Source organism: Rhinatrema bivittatum, chromosome 6 (assembly GCF_901001135.1).
Source record: "Rhinatrema bivittatum chromosome 6, aRhiBiv1.1, whole genome shotgun sequence".
NCBI classification, from domain to species: Eukaryota; Metazoa; Chordata; class Amphibia; order Gymnophiona; family Rhinatrematidae; genus Rhinatrema; species Rhinatrema bivittatum.
In genome coordinates, this window is record NC_042620.1 from 140,035,241 (window position 1) to 140,053,897 (window position 18,657).

The following is an 18,657-nucleotide window of genomic DNA, read 5'->3' on the forward strand; positions in this document are numbered from 1 at the left end:
CTACCGAGACTCGAGCTATGACCGAATATATTCAGGACAATCTACAAAAAGGATTTATTCGACGATCCACATCGCCCGCGGGGGCTGGATTTTTTTTTGTGGAAAAAAAAGATGGGACTCTACGCCCTTGCATCGACTACCGAGGACTTAATGCTATTACCATCAAGGATCGTTATCCTTTGCCTCTTATTGCTGAATTGTTTGATCGTCTGCAAGGAGCTCAAATCTTTTCTAAACTTGATCTGCGTGGTGCATACAATTTAATACGAATTCAAGAAGGGGATGAGTGGAAGACTGCGTTCAACACCAGAGACGGACATTATGAGTACTTGGTAATGCCGTTTGGTTTAACTAACGCACCTGCAGTTTTTCAGAATTTTATTAATGAAATCTTTAGGGACCTGTTATATACTTGCGTTGTGGTGTATCTTGATGATATTTTGATTTTTTCTAAGGACTTATTTACTCATCGTCAACACGTGCTACAAGTCCTACAAAGACTCCGGGACCATCAGTTGTATGCTAAACTGGAGAAATGTCTTTTCGAAACAGAGTCTTTGCCGTTCCTGGGATACGTTATTTCTAAACACGGGTTCCAAATGGATCCAACTAAACTAAAAAGTATACAAGACTGGACTCAACCGAAGGGGCTAAAAGCCTTGCAGAGATTTCTTGGTTTTGCGAACTACTACCGACATTTTATTAAGGACTTTTCCAAGTTATCTGCGCCCCTCACTGCTCTCACTCGTAAAGGAGCTAATATCACTACTTGGCCCATGGCGGCCGAAGAAGCATTTCAGGCCCTTAAGGATTCCTTTTTACGACAGCCCTGTCTTCGCCACCCGGACCCAAGTCGCGCATTTACTGTTGAAGTTGATGCATCCACCGAAGGTGTAGGAGCAGTATTAAGTCAGACCACTGTCAAGGGTACGTCTCATCCCTGCTCCTACTTTTCAAAGAAGTTCTCTCCCGCGGAGCGTAACTACGCTATTGGCGACAAAGAATTATTAGCCATTAAACTTGCATTAGAAGAATGGCGACAGTGGCTGGAGGGGGCCCAGCATAAAATCACCATCTTCACTGATCATAAGAATCTGATTTACCTACAACAAGCCCAGCGACTTAACCCACGGCAGGCCCGCTGGGCTTTATTTTTTTCCCGTTTTGACTTTGAGCTCCGGTATCGGCCTGCCAGTAAGAATATTAAAGCGGATGCACTATCCCGGTCCTTTGTCTGCGAAGATGGTGAAGAGGTATTGCAGACCGTCATCGACCCTGCCCGTATCATTCTGGCACCTACTGTTCCGGTTCCGATAGGGAAGACGGTGGTTCCCAGCCGACTCCGTAACAGGGTTTTGAAATGGGGACATGATTCCCAATTCGCTGGACATCCTGGACGCAAGAGGACACAGGATCTCCTTCAGCGCTTCTATTGGTGGCCGGGGATGAACAAAGACATTCGGGCATACGTGGACTCGTGTCCCGTTTGTGCCCAACATAAGACTCCAGTGGGCAGGCCGTGGGGACGGCTACAACCTTTGCCGGCACCATCCAAGCCTTGGACACATATCTCCACCGATTTTGTGGTTGATTTACCTGCTTCTGAAGGACACACTGTGATTTGGGTAGTAATTGATCGCTTCTCTAAGATGGCTCATTTTACGCCCCTGCCCACTCTTCCCTCTGCTCCTCGGCTGGCTCAACTGTTTATGTCCCATATCTTCCGCCTTCATGGACTGCCTTCCCACATTTCCTCCGATAGAGGTTCCCAGTTCACTGCCCGGTATTGGCGGAGCCTTTGTGCCAAATTTCAGGTTTCTTTGGATTTCACGACCGCCTTCCATCCGCAAGCCAATGGCCAAGTTGAGCGGACTAATCGTACTCTCAAGCAGTTTCTGCGTGCGTATGTCAATTCCCGGCAGGATGACTGGGCGGCTTTGCTACCCTGGGCGGAGTTTTCCCATAACTACCACCGGAGTACCTCAACCGGCTCCTCTCCGTTTCAAGTTGTATTTGGCTACCAACCTACTCCGCCGGTGCCTCTCCCTCTGGCGGTCCCCTCGCCGGCGGCCCAGCTTACTGCCACTCAGTTCCGGCAATTGTGGGTGCACACCCGCCGCATGCTCCGCAAAGCGGCTCGTCTGGCTAAGAAGTTTGCTGATCGACATAGGAGGCCGGCACCTCAATTTCATCCGGGCGATAGGGTGTGGCTGAGCACCAGGAACATTCGTTTACGTGTCCCTTCGATGAGATTGGCTCCCCGGTATATCGGTCCTTTTTCAGTGGCCAAGCAGATCGGTCCTGTCACTTATCGACTGCATCTACCCACCTCTCTTCGCATTCACAACGTTTTTCATGTCTCTTTGCTGAAACCTCTGCTCCTCAACTGGCCTTCCCGTAAGGTTCCTGTCTCTTCGCCCGTTCCGCTGGAGGACGACTCTACCTATCAAGTCCGTGAGGTTCTCGATGTTCGAAGACGGGGTCGTCGTTGGGAATATCTTTTGGCGTGGGAAGGTTTTGGGCCTGAAGAGAACTCCTGGGAACCTGCTACTCATATCTTGGATAAGGATCTCCTCAAGACTTTTCATACCGCTCACCCGGATAAACCCAAGCCTTCTAGGGGGAGGCCTAAAGGAGGGGGTACTGTTGTGAACATCGGCCGCGGCAAGCCGCGACCGGGACTTACCGCTGGTCCCAGGGGCCGAACGGACCGTCGGCACTAGGCGGACTTCGCGTGTTTCTTCAGCGGCAGCAGCCGCTGCTGCCCCAAGATGGCCGCGGCGTCTCTCTCCGCGCGGCTAAGCTCCGCCCCCTGCCAGCTGCTAGGGCCGCGCGGGCGGCTCTGGCTTGTTATTGAAGAAACTCTCACAGGATGTGAGCTGGCTCCTTCCTGCTGCATCCCATTGGCTAGAGACTATTTAAGCAAGGTCTGTACACTCAGACCTTGCCTTGTCTTCTTGGCTCCTGCGTTTGTTTTGTTCCTGGTTCCTGTTCGCCCTCCTGCGTTGTTTTCTGATCCGGCTGACGTTCTCTCTGGCTTCTGACCTCTGGACTGGCTGCGGACTCCTCTGGCTTCTGACCCCTGGACTGGCTGCGGACTCCTCTGGCTTCTGATCCCTGGACTGGCTGCGGACTCCTCTGGCTTCTGACCCCTGGACTGGCTGCGGACTCCTCTGGCTTCTGATCCCTGGACTGGCTGCGGACTTCTCTGGCTTTTGACCCTTGGACTGGCTGCGGACTCCTCTGGCTTCTGATCCCTGGACTGGCTGCGGACTTCTCTGGCTTTTGACCCTTGGACTGGCTGCGGATCTCTCTGGCTCACGACTTCTGGATTGGACTCCTTCACGAGATTCGCGGGGTTTGCTCCCCGACCTGCTGGAGGCGCCAGCATCTGGATTACACGACCTGCAGGAGGCGCCTGCGTCCAGATCTTACTCTTTTCATCAGCAAATCCCGAGAATCAGCCTCGCCTAACGACGGTGGTCTACTCGATCATCGTCGAACCAAGGGTCCACCACTTGATTCATAACACAATGGGTGGCAATCCTAAATCTGTCTCTTGAAAAATTGAATAGTATGAAGTACATCAAATTTCAAAACACCTAAAAAAACTAATATAATGAAACAAACATTGCTTGAAAGAGACTCTTGTATAAAATACAGGGTCAAGGTCATAGCTCTGTCACCTGCAAGTAAAACTGGTCCCAATCTTTAAGGAGTGCAAACTACTATCAGAAGGTGCACAGTTCTTAAATCACAATGAGATGAGAGTATGTCTGTCTTTCCCACAAATGTACAAAATGATTATATACTACATTCATCAGACTTCACACCTCTCACTTTTGAGTGGTTTCCTATGTACTGGCTGTTGATCTCTTCTTCTGCTCATATTGATACATCTGACTCTAGCATAGGATATGCTCGCATTCGCTGATCTTTGTAAATATAACAAGCAGCCACTGGATGGCACTGTCTGTGCCAGAGTCACTAAAATTATTTTCCTTTCTGGAGAAAAAAATGATTCGTTAAATACAGCTCAGTTCAACTGATAGTTTTAGTTGGTTTCTCACAGACATCTATCTGTCGATGAATCTATATCTATCTATTCAATCCATCCATATATATATATATATATATATATATATATATAATGTTCAATGTATCGCTACCACGCGACTGTTCTGTTGCATTGTAAACCGGTATGATCTGTATGGCATACAGGAATGTCGGTATATAAGAATTTAAAATAAATAAATATATATATATATATATATATATATATATATATATATATATATATATATACATACATACAGTGTCAGACTGGCTGAAAGGCTTGCTTCAGAACATGGTGGTTGAATATATACAAAACATTTTCATCTAATATCTCTCAAGACTACATCGCCAAAATTAATTTTGTTTAAAGTTTCATAACAGCCAGTGTCATATTTGTAATCCCCCTGAGGAAGCCAACAACAGGGGGTGAAATAAAGACCTTAAGTTGGGGTATCTTATATGTGCAAATTACCACTGCGTTGCTTTGTAGGGCATTTTCTATGTGCCAATTATTACTGTGCTGCTTTTGAGTTGCATAAATTATCTAGAACAGTGATGCTGTTTTAAGAGGTATAAAAAAGGCATCATATAATATATTATTCCTTAAAAGTTTATTTTTAAAGAAATACATTTTGGTGGAAAATCTTGGTGATAGAATTGACTCAGCGGGAGGGAGTTGCCAGTATTGATTAAAGTCTCTTGCGGTCTGCGAGCTTGCTTGCTAGTTTTCCAGTAAGTTATGAACTGGCTTTTTTCCCCAATTTTTTAAATGCATAAGCAATTATTGTAATTATGAGGGAGGAAATGTCATTAATATTTGACCTTTTTTCTTATAGAGGTTTTGATAGTAGTGGTTTTTTTGTTTAGAACTGTTATATATATATATTTTTTTTTCAATTCTCTACAGATTAAATACAGATGGTATAATTGACTATGACTCATATCAAACTCCCTGTGTAATACATACTTGAAAGTGCAGCAACAGCCTTGCATTTCTTCTGAACCTCTAGGCCACAGCTGACATTTTTAGATGACCCAAATCGGGGTTGGTAGCAAACCCAGATGTCTCTTGGTCCTGATATTTTATCAGGAGGGAAGTCCATTTTTTGACCTATTGTTCCAGGAAAAAAACCATTGAATTTCTTGCATTGGCTGGGCAGAAGTCAGAATTTGACAATTGAAAAGTTCACAAAATTGCACAACTCTCTGCAAGTGACAACAGCTTCTATCTAAATCCATAACAGAGTCAGAAGAGGTTTCCAGGACTGACCTCTTTCCCATTTAGGGCCTGAGTTATTCACCATTTTCCTCATAGGCATAGAGGACTTGATTTACTAAATCTGATATTGAAAGCACTCTGGGCACCTCAATATAGGTTTGCATGTTCAACGCTAAACTTAGGAAGCTATATTCAGTGGATTAGAGGTGTGTGAATTTTGGGCTGAATACAGGCATCTAACTGAGGCGCCTAACGTTAGACATGTTTTGAAACTCCTAAGTTAAGACGCCTAAGTAAGGCACTCAGCACTGGAAACCAGTCATTCGCCAGATCTGTCCCCACCCCTGGCCCTCCCCACATTAAATGGGTAAATGCAGGTGCCAACGTATAGGCATTCAATTCAATTTGAAACATTTAGGGACCTTACTTAATGTTAGGCACCTGGGTCTTTTGAAAAATGGGCTAAAAGGTTTTTTTCTCCCCTCAGTATGGGAGCAAACCCGGTCCTTACAGGGCTAGGAATGGAGATTCTGGTTTAATCCTTACCAAGTCACCCATTCAGAATTTTAACCCTTTCTTTCCAAGTGTATATTTTTTTTAGTATTTCTTTTCATATCCTCTCTTTTAATTTTAGATCTGACTTTTTTCAATTTTTTATTTAGACTGATGGTGTGAGGCCTCCTCCCAATGGTAATGGAGTTATCAGCAGAGGACCAAAAGGCGATCCTGTAAGTCTTCTTTCTTTGTTTCATGAATTCAAAAAAAGGAAACTAGAGGTTCTGAATGCCACAGTATTCTGTTTCATAATTAACATTTCAAAGTAAAAAAAAAAAAGATGTCAGTTACAAAGGCAAAAATATACAGTACCTACAGGCACTTAGATGCTGCTTCCTTGTTATTATACATGGTGCATATTTCAAGAAGCCCAGTTTAATGTAATATGTATTTTATAAATAAACATATATTCCCATTTACCTACCCACTGTATGCTCTTTGTTATAGATTGATTTATGTTCATTCAGGTCTATGTACTAATATGTGGTAAATTTGTAAATTAATAATTAATAATTAAAGGAAGCAAAAATGAGTCACTTCCAACTAGAAATCCTTGTAAACACTTTTTTTAAGGGGGAATCATCCATGCAGGGCTCTCTGAAAGTGAAGTCAGGGATATCAAATTAGATAATTATATGTCCCAATTTTTTGAGTGGGCAATAATTGTGCAAAATATTGTGGGGGCAATTTTCAATGGATATTCTCCACAGGTAAATGGAGAAAGCCCTGGTGAAAATTGCCCCCTCAGCGTGTGTACTTTCTCCCACATGGAAAAGGGGGTGGTACTGGGGATGAGGTTAGGATAGGCTAGTCGGGTATACATAGGGGATTCATTTTGAAATCCTCACACGTTGACTTATCCTGTACAATGTTCGTCTGCAAGGAAACTTCTGAGGAAGCTAAATGTTTCAACCCTTGAAAGACATGCACTGTAAATAGATGGATAATGGGAAAATAGCCTATTACCCACTCACCCAGTTTACACACAGATTAAATAAAATGTGCACATGCGGCCAGGGTAAATGTAGCTGCTGCTGCACTGGTGCTGAATTTTATGTTAAAAGATTACTAAACAGCATGGTTATGAGATCCCATTTTAGGTTTATTTTTAATAGTATAGTGCATATTTTATGATGAACCCAAATATTTTATACAGTTTATTACATCAGTACTTTATCATAATGTAAACATGTATGAATGGCGTTATGTTTTCAGGGCACACCTGGCACACCTGGCATTCCTGGCCGAAATGGTGACCCTGGCACCCCTGGCTCTCCGGGTCAACCCGGTTCTCCTGGAGTTTGCTTGTCATGTCCCAGTGGAGGAGATGGGGTACGTTGCATTTTGCTTGGTTGCCCATGAATTTGAAAGGATAGTTTTGTATCCAATATAAAGGTTTGTCTAGGTACTATAATATACTACCTAGCAATTTTAGGAGCATTTTCTATTTAATGGTAATACATTTATTGTAGTTCTGTTAGGAGACCCACACTTTCTTGGTAATTGTTCTTATAGGTTGTATCATGAAATTCTACTCTTCGTGCTGTAAATGCTGTTGTGGGCATGAATGGTGCTTGGAAATATGAAAGTTCAGGGCAAAAATTCACAATGAGACATTGCAGTAAGAAGATCACATTAAACATTCTACAAGAGTGACACCAAATACAATACATCAGTAATAATACTGTATATATATAAGGACCTTCATTTTTGGGCTTTATTGTTTGTTTGTTTTTCTGTTTTCCCTGTGACATTTTTTCCCAGTAAATATCAGAGTTTATGTTGGTTGACAGAAGCAAGGACAGTAAACCTGTACTGAACAGTTTCTCCCCTCATCAGCATCGCCCGTCGACCCCTGTCCCCCGTTTAGCATGTCCTTCTTTCTCTCTGCCCACAAGAATCTACCTCTCTCCCCCGTCGCTGTAACACCATTCTCCTTTCTAGTGAAGGATCCAGGATCCTCCTCCCTCCCTCCTTCAGTAAGATGCTTACTGTGGCCCCCTATGCTCTGCACGTCTGCTTTTGTGCGGGGCCAGGGAGCCTGCTGGGAAGCGAGTCTGGTGGGGTGGGGAGGGGGGTAGGCCCCTGCTTCAAACGCCACACCAGTAGCACCAGACAGCAGGCCCTTTGGCTGGTTTGGGAGGGGGAGGCAGGACTTGAAATGCCACATCGGTGGGACTGGAGTGTGAGTGCGGTGGGGGAACTGGGACTTGAAACATAGCACGTGCTTTGGCCCACACTGACTTCCTGCAGTCTCAGGAGGCCTTGAAATGCTACATCTGCAGCTCTGGAGCTGCTCTTTGATCAGCCTAAAATTAGGGTGAAGATCAGTTTGATTGTCACCTTTGGAAAAATCTAGGAATTTATGGGTGAAAATTGGTTTAAGTGGAAAAATGAAAGACCCCCACTGATCATATATGTTGTTTCAGGCATAAATTGATTTTTAATCATTCACACCTAAAATAGGAGGAAGACAGATTAGAGATATGCTTAGCACTGTGGGTGTTGGTAAGGGCAAGAAAGGTCAGCGCTAGAGAAGTGTAGGCGTCAAGCCTGTATGGCCAACAGCTGGGAATTATCCTTAAGTAAAGTAGGGGAGGCAGGAGAGACTGAATGCACCAAATAGTCCTTATATGTCAACGTCTACTATAAGAAAATGTTCCGCTTCAAACCATTGAAAACAAGTCTTTAAAAATAATGCTGCGCCACATTTTAAATCCAAAACTTTGAGTTCATTTCCAGAAATATGCCTTGTGCTTGGATTTTTTTTTATTATTGTTGCAATACTGATTTTACAGGCAAAAAAAAAATGCGGAAGCCTAAGGCTGCATTATGACTGAGTGCCTCTTAGTTTAGCTTTATTAGGACCTAAGGCCATTACCTTCTATGAATACAACATGTGAGCAACAAGAAATCCTGCTGCAAGAAGGGTTAGCACAATTTTCATTTGCTAATGCTGCTGCTGTGAGTTATAAACCCTGAAGGGTATGAACTGGATTAGATTCTTGCTCACCTCATTTAATTAAATCTTTAAGATGAGAAGCTCTCAAATGCTTAATAGAGTTGGTAAATTTATCTTTGAGAGAGTATTTTCCTGTAAGCTGGAAGAAATCAATAATTTTTCCATCACTTAAGAAAGCACAACCGAAATCATTGTGTTTGAAAACTATAGATCGGTTGCGCATTTACCACTCATGTCGAAATTGTTTGAAAACAATAGTTATGGGCCAGAACTTTAAGTTTTTGGAGAAGTCTGGGATTCTGGCTCGTATTCAGTCAGGGTTTAGCCGCAGTCATAACCCAGAAGGGATTTTCATTTCTTTGGTTGGTGATGTTTACGTCAATTAGATAGTGGATAATCATGTGTGCTTGTATTATTAGATCTAGCCAGTGCCTTTGATTTAGTGAATAATGAGATTTTAGAGGATAGATGTTACCGGCTTGGGCAGAGGGGTATTGTACTTAGCGGGAGCTCATCCTTTCTTTATGGCAGAGCACAAATGGTGCAGATAGGCGAGCAGTGCTTGCAGTTGGTTCGGGTGCAGAGGGAAATGTCTTTCACCTTTAAGTTTTAATAACTGTATGTGCCCATTAGCAATACTTCTTCAAGAACTGGGTATCATTGACTATATATATGCCAACGATATCCAGTTCTTGCTGCCGGTAGAACGAGATTTAGATGAATTAATAGGCCAGTTGAAAGTATGTCTGGATAATATTTCTAACGGGTTGTTGGAAAGTGAGTTGATGGAGATATTGGGGCAGATTTTAAAGGCTCTACGTGCACCGAGCCTATTTTGCATAGGCCCGGCAACATGCACAAGCCCCAGGAAGCGCGTATGTCCCGGGGCTTTGTGAAAGGGGCGGGGCAGGGGCGGGACCAAGGCCTCTGGCACAGCAGCTGTGCTGGGGAATCGTGCGCCAGCACTTGGCCGGCGTGCAAAACCTTAGCCTGCCCAAAGGCAGGCGCAACTTATGGAACAAAGGTTGGGGGGGATTTAGGAAGGGCTGGGGTCGGGTTAGGTAGGGGAAGGGAGGGGAAGGTGGGGGGGGGGGGTGGAAGGAAAGTTCCCTATGAGGCCGCTCCAATTTCGCTGTCGCCAGGCCTATGCAAAATAGGCTCGGTGCACGTAGGGCTTTTAAAATCTGCCCCAATATCTCCATCAACTCACTTTCCAACAACCAGTTAGAAATATTATCCAGACATACTTTCAACTGGCCTGTTAATTCATCTAAATCTCGTTCTACCGGCAGCAAGAACTGGATATCGTTGGCATATATATAGTCAATGATACCCAGTTCTTGAAGAAGCATTGCTAATGGGCACAGACAGATATTAAAACTTAAAAGTGAAAGACATTTCCCTCTTCACCCGAACCAACCGATTTTGGAGCGGCCTCGGAGGGAACGGGGAAAGCCATCGGGGCTCCCCTAGGGCTCGGCGCGCGCAAGGTGCACAAGTGTGCACACCCTTGGGCGCGCCGACCCCGGATTTTATAACATGCGTACGGCTGAGCGCACATGTTATAAAATCAGGCGTAGATATTAAAATCCGGCCCATTAGGTTTAGGGCATTTTTTTATTAACCCTCACCTTCCATAAAGCTTATGTTGGATAAGTGTGAAGAGGAACGTTTTGTTGGGCAAGAAGTCTTGGAGTAGTATTAGATTTAGCTTTCTCTATTTGTAAATCTACCAGCAGAAAAGCTTACCTGCAGCTGAAGAACATTTGTCAGCTGAAGCTGTATTTACAAAGTGGAGATGTGAAGACATTAGTGTTGTCCCTTATCGTGGGGGTTTTGGATTATTACAACAGTCTGTTAGCAGATTTGCCAGGCTGCTTGATGAAGAAGCTGCAGTTGAGTCAGAATAGTGCAACAAGGCTGTTTTGTGGGAAATCTTGAAGTGTTAGGGTTTCACTGGTTCCCGATAGCTGAGATGGCAAAACTGAAATTGATAATACTAACGTTGCATTGTTTGCATGGCCCTCAGGTTTTGTCATCTAAATCAGAGCTACTCAACTTTTTTATATTGGGGCACACTTTCAAGTTTGCTTGATCCTCATGGCGGACCGACCCAAAATTATACAGTATCGTACATTCATTTCCCACTGGTCACTGGTCATATGACTGTGAAAATGCCAGGAAATGTACGTTTAACCAAACTGAACCATCTAAAAAGCCTAAAATATAATTAGACAGGTTTAGAAATATAGAATGGCGATCATGACAGACCCAATGGCAATGAATGCACTTACAGAATCTTTGTAATTTTAGCTTCATTCCCCAAGCCAGCTTCCACGTTCCCTGCAGGACTTCGCTCCCCACCGATATTTAAATTTCCTAACAGCGGTCTTTAGAAACTCCAAGCCAGTTTTTTTTATCCAAGCCCCATGAGTGAGGTGAATGAATGTAAGACTTAGTTTTACTTTACATTTTCTTTTTAAGTTGATAGGTAACTGAATTGTGAGTGTTTATGAAAGATGTGCAAATGGTCAGTAGCCCAGGTTGAAGCCCTGATGACTGGCCCATGTGCATAAATCCCGGGGTTTACACGCGTGGGATTTATGCGCATGCCCAGCAAATTTTCGAAGGGGCCTGGCCACTCGCGTAAACCTCGGTATGTGCATAAGTGCCGCCGGGCCTCTTCGAAGGGGAGGGACAGCGCCATTGATCGCTGTCCCGAAGGCAACTTTCATCAACTCGGGAACGCGCACATGTTAGAAAATTGGCGCATCCATGTGTGTGCGCAGGGAAGCGCGCATTCATGGACGCGTGCATGTTTGAAAATCTACCCCATAGTTGGGTTTAAAAATGTACCAAACATAACAAAATATTTCAAAACAGCAGACATCAAACACTACCCTGTAATTAAAATAGGGATGAAAAAATTCCTCTGCCACCCATACCTGGGAACGTTTTGATTTCCACGTTGTTGTGGATTAGTAGAGGAGGAAGAGGGTGAACAATCTTTATCTTCTCTCAAACACACGAGTTCATTCACTCAAACACAATCATAAATGTTCACTCAATGTCACCCATACACATGCACACCGGCTCTCTTCCCATAATACACAAACATGCACACTGCCTCCCTCCCCCTCATGCACACGCACACACTGGCTCTCTCTCTCCCCATACACACTCTTATACACCCAATGGTTCTCTCCTCCCTCATATACATACGCACACTGACCAGCAGCCGAAAAGAAAAAGAAAAACCATTCTAAATTTCTCCTTTTTTCCAGGCCTGCACACATCACTGCAGCCTCCTTACAGTGCAATGCCTGTCCGCTCACCGAATACAGAATATCTGACAAAAAAATTAGAAAGAGAAACACGGAAGCAAGAGCCGAACTGAAAATGTATTCATTTTATTTAAAACAATTTCTATTCCAATTGTAACGGACACTCTTGCTAGGCGGGTTGCAGCAATGTAAAATACAATAAAACATATAATAATTTAAATCATTTAAACCCCCCAAAGCCAGACTCTGCCTGCAGTGAAACACCTGAGAAATAAAAACAAAGGCATTTTCCCTGTACTGTAAAAATATAGAAATATTCAGCTGCACATTTCCCAAAAACGACACAGAGAAAATCACATTTTTCCCACTTCCCATCTCAGTGAAACGGAAGCAATAGCAATCTCACTCTCCTACCCTTCCAGGCCCCAGCAGTCTTGCTCCCCAGCCCCTCTCCCCTCCCTCAGACTCCCAGCCAGACTCATATACAGGAACACTACCATTCCTCAGAAAACAAAATCAGGACATATAAAGCCATCATACTAGTAAACCATATTAATAAAAGAAACTGTTTCAGAACAGATAACAACTAGAGCTTCTAATAAATAATGATAAAAACAACTTTAAACATTTCTCAAAAATCAATTCAATATTTCAAAATAGAGACATATCAAATAACACCCAATAATTAAAACTCATACGGAAGAAAAATGTTCCCCTGGCCATACCTGGGAGCCCAGTCACCCTGGAATTGCCCTGGATTAGTGGAGAGGAGGTTGGGGTGGGTCAGGAGAGGAAGGAAGCCCCAAACTTTCTCCTCTCTTTCCCTCATATACACACTTTCATTTATACACTCGTACGCTTCTACCTTGTCCTTCTCTCCCTCCTCCTCCACATCCTCACTCCTCCCTTCCCTCTCAGTCACAACCTGCTGTATGACTCATCCCCTCCCCCTCCCTGTGCTCCTTTTCTTCTTCCTGTTAGTGGGAAGCCCTTTGACCTCTCACCCACACACATAGAGAGGCTCCCACTCTTCCGTACATGAACTCACATCCCTCTCTCTCACCCGGTCCTCTGTCTTTCTTGGAATCTGAGGGGAAGAGGGGGGGGGGGGGTCCCGCAGCCTCTCCCTAACTCGGGCCACCAGCAAATTGCGATACACTGGCAGCCCTGCAGCTTTTTTGTTTCACTGGTGACCGGCGGCGGTTGGGGTTTGCAGCCTGCAGCATCTTTTTGATTCTGGCCGGCCGGCAGGTGGGTTAGAGTGTGCTGGCAGTTCGACAGACCTCTTCTTCAGCTGCTGAGAGGTAGGGTACACAGCGGCCTCGATGGACTTTTCCTTCTTTGCGACCTAGTAGCTGCCAGAGGCCCCATGTGCACAGGGCTAAGGAGGCTCCTGCTCTGCTTCCTTAGGCATGCGACCCCATTTTCATCGGGCCTGCTTCTACAGCAGGGCCTGGAGTTTTCAGAAAAGCACCCAGCCCAGTGCTAGATTTTTGCTGCCCTGTGTGAACAATTACTGTGCTGCCTCCCACCTCACCCTTTCTTTCATTCTCTGTCCTCGGGCCCACCAAAAAAAAAAAACTCACCCAGCTCTCTTCAGTGATACAAACTTTAAAAACTGACACTATCCCCCCCCCCCCCCCCCCCCCCCCCCCCCCCCCCCCCCCCCTTGAACCCATGGCTGGTGCAAGGTATTAGGTGTCTTGGGCAAAATTTATAGCCTTGCACATTGCCCCCACCCCATTCCACACACACAGTTAAGAGTTATGCATTTATATTTTACATGAAAAATATCCAAGTACAATATTCTGTGGTAAAAATATCACTTAAATTATATTTTCATGCACCACTGTGATACCAACCAGAAATCTCTGCAAAAAAGACACTTGGAACCCATATGGTATTAGGCCTATTGTGATGTGTGTTGGGTGTGGGCTTGACCCTCTGAAAGCCTTAAAACACTAATACACTTCTTATTAGGAGAATACCTCACCTCAGTCACACAAGCAGAACATATACCTACCCTCACCAAAAACAGAATAGAGCAACCATAAAGGAGAAATACAAACGTGCAGACAAAAACTGAACTGGAAACCGCAAGAAGCCAGACTCTCTATGCAGTACAAAAAATGAAAAAAAAAAGAACCATCGCCATTCCTCAAACATCAAACAGTAAAATCAAGAAAAATAAATAAATACATAATCATAATACTAAAAATATACTAATAATATTTCAAAATAAGCTGATGAATAAAAGATCAAATAATTAAAAACTCATACAAGTTTTTATTAAATGTCCCAAACACCAATAAAATATTTCAAAACAGTAAATACAGCAAATAACACCTGAAAAATAAAACTAAAAAGAATTTTAAAAATTCACCCTCTCCATACCTGGGAACTTTGATTTCCAGTCATCCTGAGATTATCATGCATTAGTGGAAGAGGGATGCACAAACTTTCTCCTCTCTTTCTTATATACACATACTCATACAAGCTCATACACACATACGCTCCCTCTCAGACATACCCTCAAGCATCTCCAGCTTTTCTTTAGTTGGGATCTACTAGCAGCATCAGGCCCCCATCTTCATTTCAGCTGCTGGCAGGTTGGAATCCACCTGCAGCACCCATTCTCACACATACACAGGGCCAGATTTTCGAACCTACGCGCTGGCGTAGATTTGTGCGCGCAACCTGGCGCACACAAATCTACACCTGATTTTATAACATGCGTGCGCAGCCGCACGCATGTTACAAAATCCGGGGTCAGTGCGCACAAGGGGGTGCACACTTGTGCACCTTGCGAGCACTGATCCCTAAGGGAGCCCCGATGGCTTTCCCCGTTCCTTCCGAGGCCGCTCCGAAATCGGAGCGGCCTCGGAGGGAACTTTCCTTTTGCCCCCCCCCCACCTTCCCCTCCCTTCCCCTCCCTTCCCCTATCTAACCCACCCCCCAGCCCTACCTAACCCCTCCTACCTTTATTATTTAAGTTGCGCCTGCCTCTGGGCAGGCGTAGGTTGCGAGCGCCAGCCGAGTGCCGGCATGCGATCCCCTGGCCTAGTAGGCCTTCGGAGGCCTCTGGCAATGCCCCCGCCCCACCCCTGACCACTCCCATCCCGCCCCTTTTTTCAAGCCCCGGGACATACGCGCGTCCCGGGGCTTGAGCGCGTCGCCAAGGCTATGCAAAATAGGCTCGGTGCGCGCAGGAGGGGTTTAAAAGGGTTACGCACGTATATTACACGCGTAACCCTTTTAAAATCCGCCCACAGAGCCCCTATTCATACACATGCACACATTGAAGGAAGACCCCCCTCTCTTTCTTTTGCCAGCAACCGCGGAGCCTCTCTCATTCTTCTGCTGCTGCTGTCACTGCTGCTGTGTGGCTATTGGGGAGGCGCCAATCACTGATACTGGCACTGAAGCCCTTTCTGCTGCCTCCTCTAAGCAAGCCCCGCGGTATTAAAAATTTGCAGGGCTTCCAGTTCCTCCATGCTGATCTCGTACATTGCGAGATCTGCATAAAGAAAGTGCTGCTCTTACACATTCCCAAAGATAGGATATGCCAATCACTAAAAATTAAAAAATGATTTATTTATTTTTTTTACGTTTGCTGTCTGATCTTAGTTTTCTAATTGGTTGGTCACAGGCTTTTTATCCACCTTCCCTTTCTTGGTCTTTTGCCAGTTCCTTTCACAGAGTCTCTTTTTTTTTTTTTTTTGCTGTTTCTTCTCTATCCACCTGTCTTCTTTTCTTCCCTCAAACACCAAGCTCCCTGGCCATGCCCCCCGACCGTCCCTTTTTGCAAGCCCCGGGACTTACGCGCGTCCCGGGGCTTGAGCACACCGCCGAGCCTATGCAAAATAGGCTCGGCGCACTCAGGGTTTTTTTTTAAGGGTTATGCGCTTTTAAAATCTGGCCCATTGTCTCTCTGTCACATGCTGTCTCTCTCAGACATGCACAGGCTTTCACTATCACATGCTATCTCACACACACACACACACACACACACACACACAGAGGCTCTCACATGCTGTCTTGCTGATCATACAGGCTCTCGCTTCCACATACAGCCTCTCAACTCACTCTCATACACACACACACACACTCTACAAGATCTCACCTCTTGGCCTCCTCTTCATAGGTCGTTGGGGGTGGGCTCCCGCAGCGGCCCTGAACTTCTCGGGCCGCTGCAAGGTGGGATCCACAGCGGCCCTCCTACCAGGCTTCCTCTTCTTTGGCATTCGCAGTGGCCCTGCTACAATCTCTACTGCTCATCTCCTCCTCCTTCCTGTCTGCACGGCTTCGGCAATGTTTTTCTTCCAGGGCTGCACAGGCAGGAAGGAAGAGGGGCATCTGGATGTGAATTTTTCTTCGAGCCGTGGTGGGATGAGCTGCACCACGGCCCTGCCGATCAAAGTGACACTCCCCCTGCCCCCCCCCCCCCCCCCCCCCTCGGTACGAAACTACTTCCTACCATTCGGATAAAAGCAGAATAACAAATTTTTGGATATAAAAAAAGCATAGGGAGGCAAAATCTTCCACAGAACAGGAAATTCAAGTATAAGGTGTCATGATATGAAGATGCAAGAAGGAAGATGTAGCATAAATACGTTTTTACTGAAAATATGGTTGATGCCTGGAATAGCCTACCAGTAGAGATAATGGCAACCGAAAGCGTGATGGAATTTTACAATGCTTGAGTCAAGCACAGAGCATGGTGGTAAAGGGTTGGGAAGGAGTAACAGATAACAACAATGAGAGGATTATAATTGGGACAGTTGGGGAGGGCAATGGGAAAACAGGCTGAGAAGCATGAGTTGGAATGTGGAATGGGAAAGGTGTTGGCTTAGGCACTGATAATCTGTGTGCTTCACAGAGAAGAACAGATAATCTGTGTGCTTCACAGAGAAGAACAGTTTCAACCTGGGCAGACTAGCTGGGCCTATTGGTCTTTCTCTGCCTTCATTTACTATGTTTTTATGCTAGGATATAATTTAAATGTTGCAGAATGCAATGTAGTATATTGCAGTATATCAGGAATACACTTGGCTATTATTGATTGTATTGTAAACTACTTCATTTTATCCCTACAGCATCTTTTCAGTTAACTCATATTTTCTTTATTTCTTATGATGAATTAAAACTTTAAAGTTTCTGACTAAAATTGAATCATGTATATTCATATTTGCAGATGCTGATGAACATTTTTGCTTTGATTTCTCTGTTGCAGGGTTTTTCTCCACAGTTTGATACCAAGGCTGGAGGAATAGGTCAACTAGGGGATGGCGGCATGATGCCTGTAAGATTATTACAAGTCCTTTTCTTTTTTTTTTTTTTAAAGCACATTTATTTGAGTTTATTATTAATTAGTTTCAATTGTTTATCTTTCTCTTTCATACTATGTATATTATCATACAATAGTGTACTTTTATGTGTATCCTAGAAACAAAACCAAAAAGATAAAGCCAATATTTAACACTTTTCCTCTCACCTAGAGTCCTCTGCATGCCTTTTTCAAAACTCCTTGTCTTCTGTTTGACAATGTGTAGGGATGGGAATGAAAAAATAATGAACTTTAATAAAACCCTTTATGGTTTTGAAATTGTGAAATGTTCACATTTAAAGGATCTTGCTATAGCCATTTAGTGAAGAGAAAATATTTAAGCTAACTGCAGTCTTTAAAATATGCCCAGAATATATTGTTGACAAATTTCTAAATACCATCACCATAACACGGCAAGACTTGCTGTAGCCTGGATTATTATGAACAGTGAGACCTCATACAAATGTGGCCGGGTTACCAAATAAGTGCCCAGAACGCCACTCAGGTTATGCGGTGATAACTTTTCAGAGTGCACCGTCATCAAAGTTCAAATCATCGGTCTCTATTGTTCAGGGATTAAAGTAATGACAACTTGTGTCGGTTCACTAGAAAAAGTAAGGCAGTGAAAAAGCGTTTTACTTATCGTAGCGTTTTGTAGCGGAGTATGCAGTAAGGATATAAATGTTGGCACTGGCCCGACACGGCTCGTGTTTCTTGCACCAGCTTCCTCAGGGGCCGCACAATGCCACTACTGAAAATAGCACTATTTTCAGTAGTGGCATTGTGCGGCCCCTGAGGAAGCTGGTGCAAGAAACACGAGCCGTGTCGGGCCAGTGCCAACATTTATATCCTTACTGCATACTCCGCTACAAAACGCTACGATAAGTAAAACGCTTTTTCACTGCCTTACTTTTTCTAGTGAACCGACACAAGTTGTCATTACTTTAATCCCTGAACAATAGAGACCGATGATTTGAACTTTGATGACGGTGCACTCTGAAAAGTTATCACCGCATAACCTGAGTGGCGTTCTGGGCACTTATTTGGTAACCCGGCCACATTTGTATGAGGTCTCACTGTTCATAATAATCCAGGCTACAGCAAGTCTTGCCGTGTTATGGTGATGGTATTTAGAAATTTGTCAGTTTAAGATTCCATCTCTTGGACAGTTTTTGTTTTTCAACCAGAATATATTGTTGCCACCTACTAATGTAGAGTTATTTTTTTTGCTTTTCACAAGATCATCAAAAAAGAA

General features: G+C 44.3%; 1 protein-coding gene across 1 annotated transcript in view; it reads left to right on the forward strand.

Annotated features, from left to right (window-relative positions):
- COL3A1 (collagen type III alpha 1 chain) overlaps window positions 1-18,657 on the forward strand; it is a 175,016-nt gene that overhangs the window by 70,658 nt on the left and 85,701 nt on the right. The window contains exons 3-5 of the mRNA XM_029605981.1: window positions 5,938-6,003; window positions 7,046-7,162; window positions 17,310-17,378. Of these exons, the coding sequence (XP_029461841.1) occupies window positions 5,938-6,003; window positions 7,046-7,162; window positions 17,310-17,378 (252 nt within the window). The remainder of the gene's footprint in view (window positions 1-5,937; window positions 6,004-7,045; window positions 7,163-17,309; window positions 17,379-18,657) is intronic.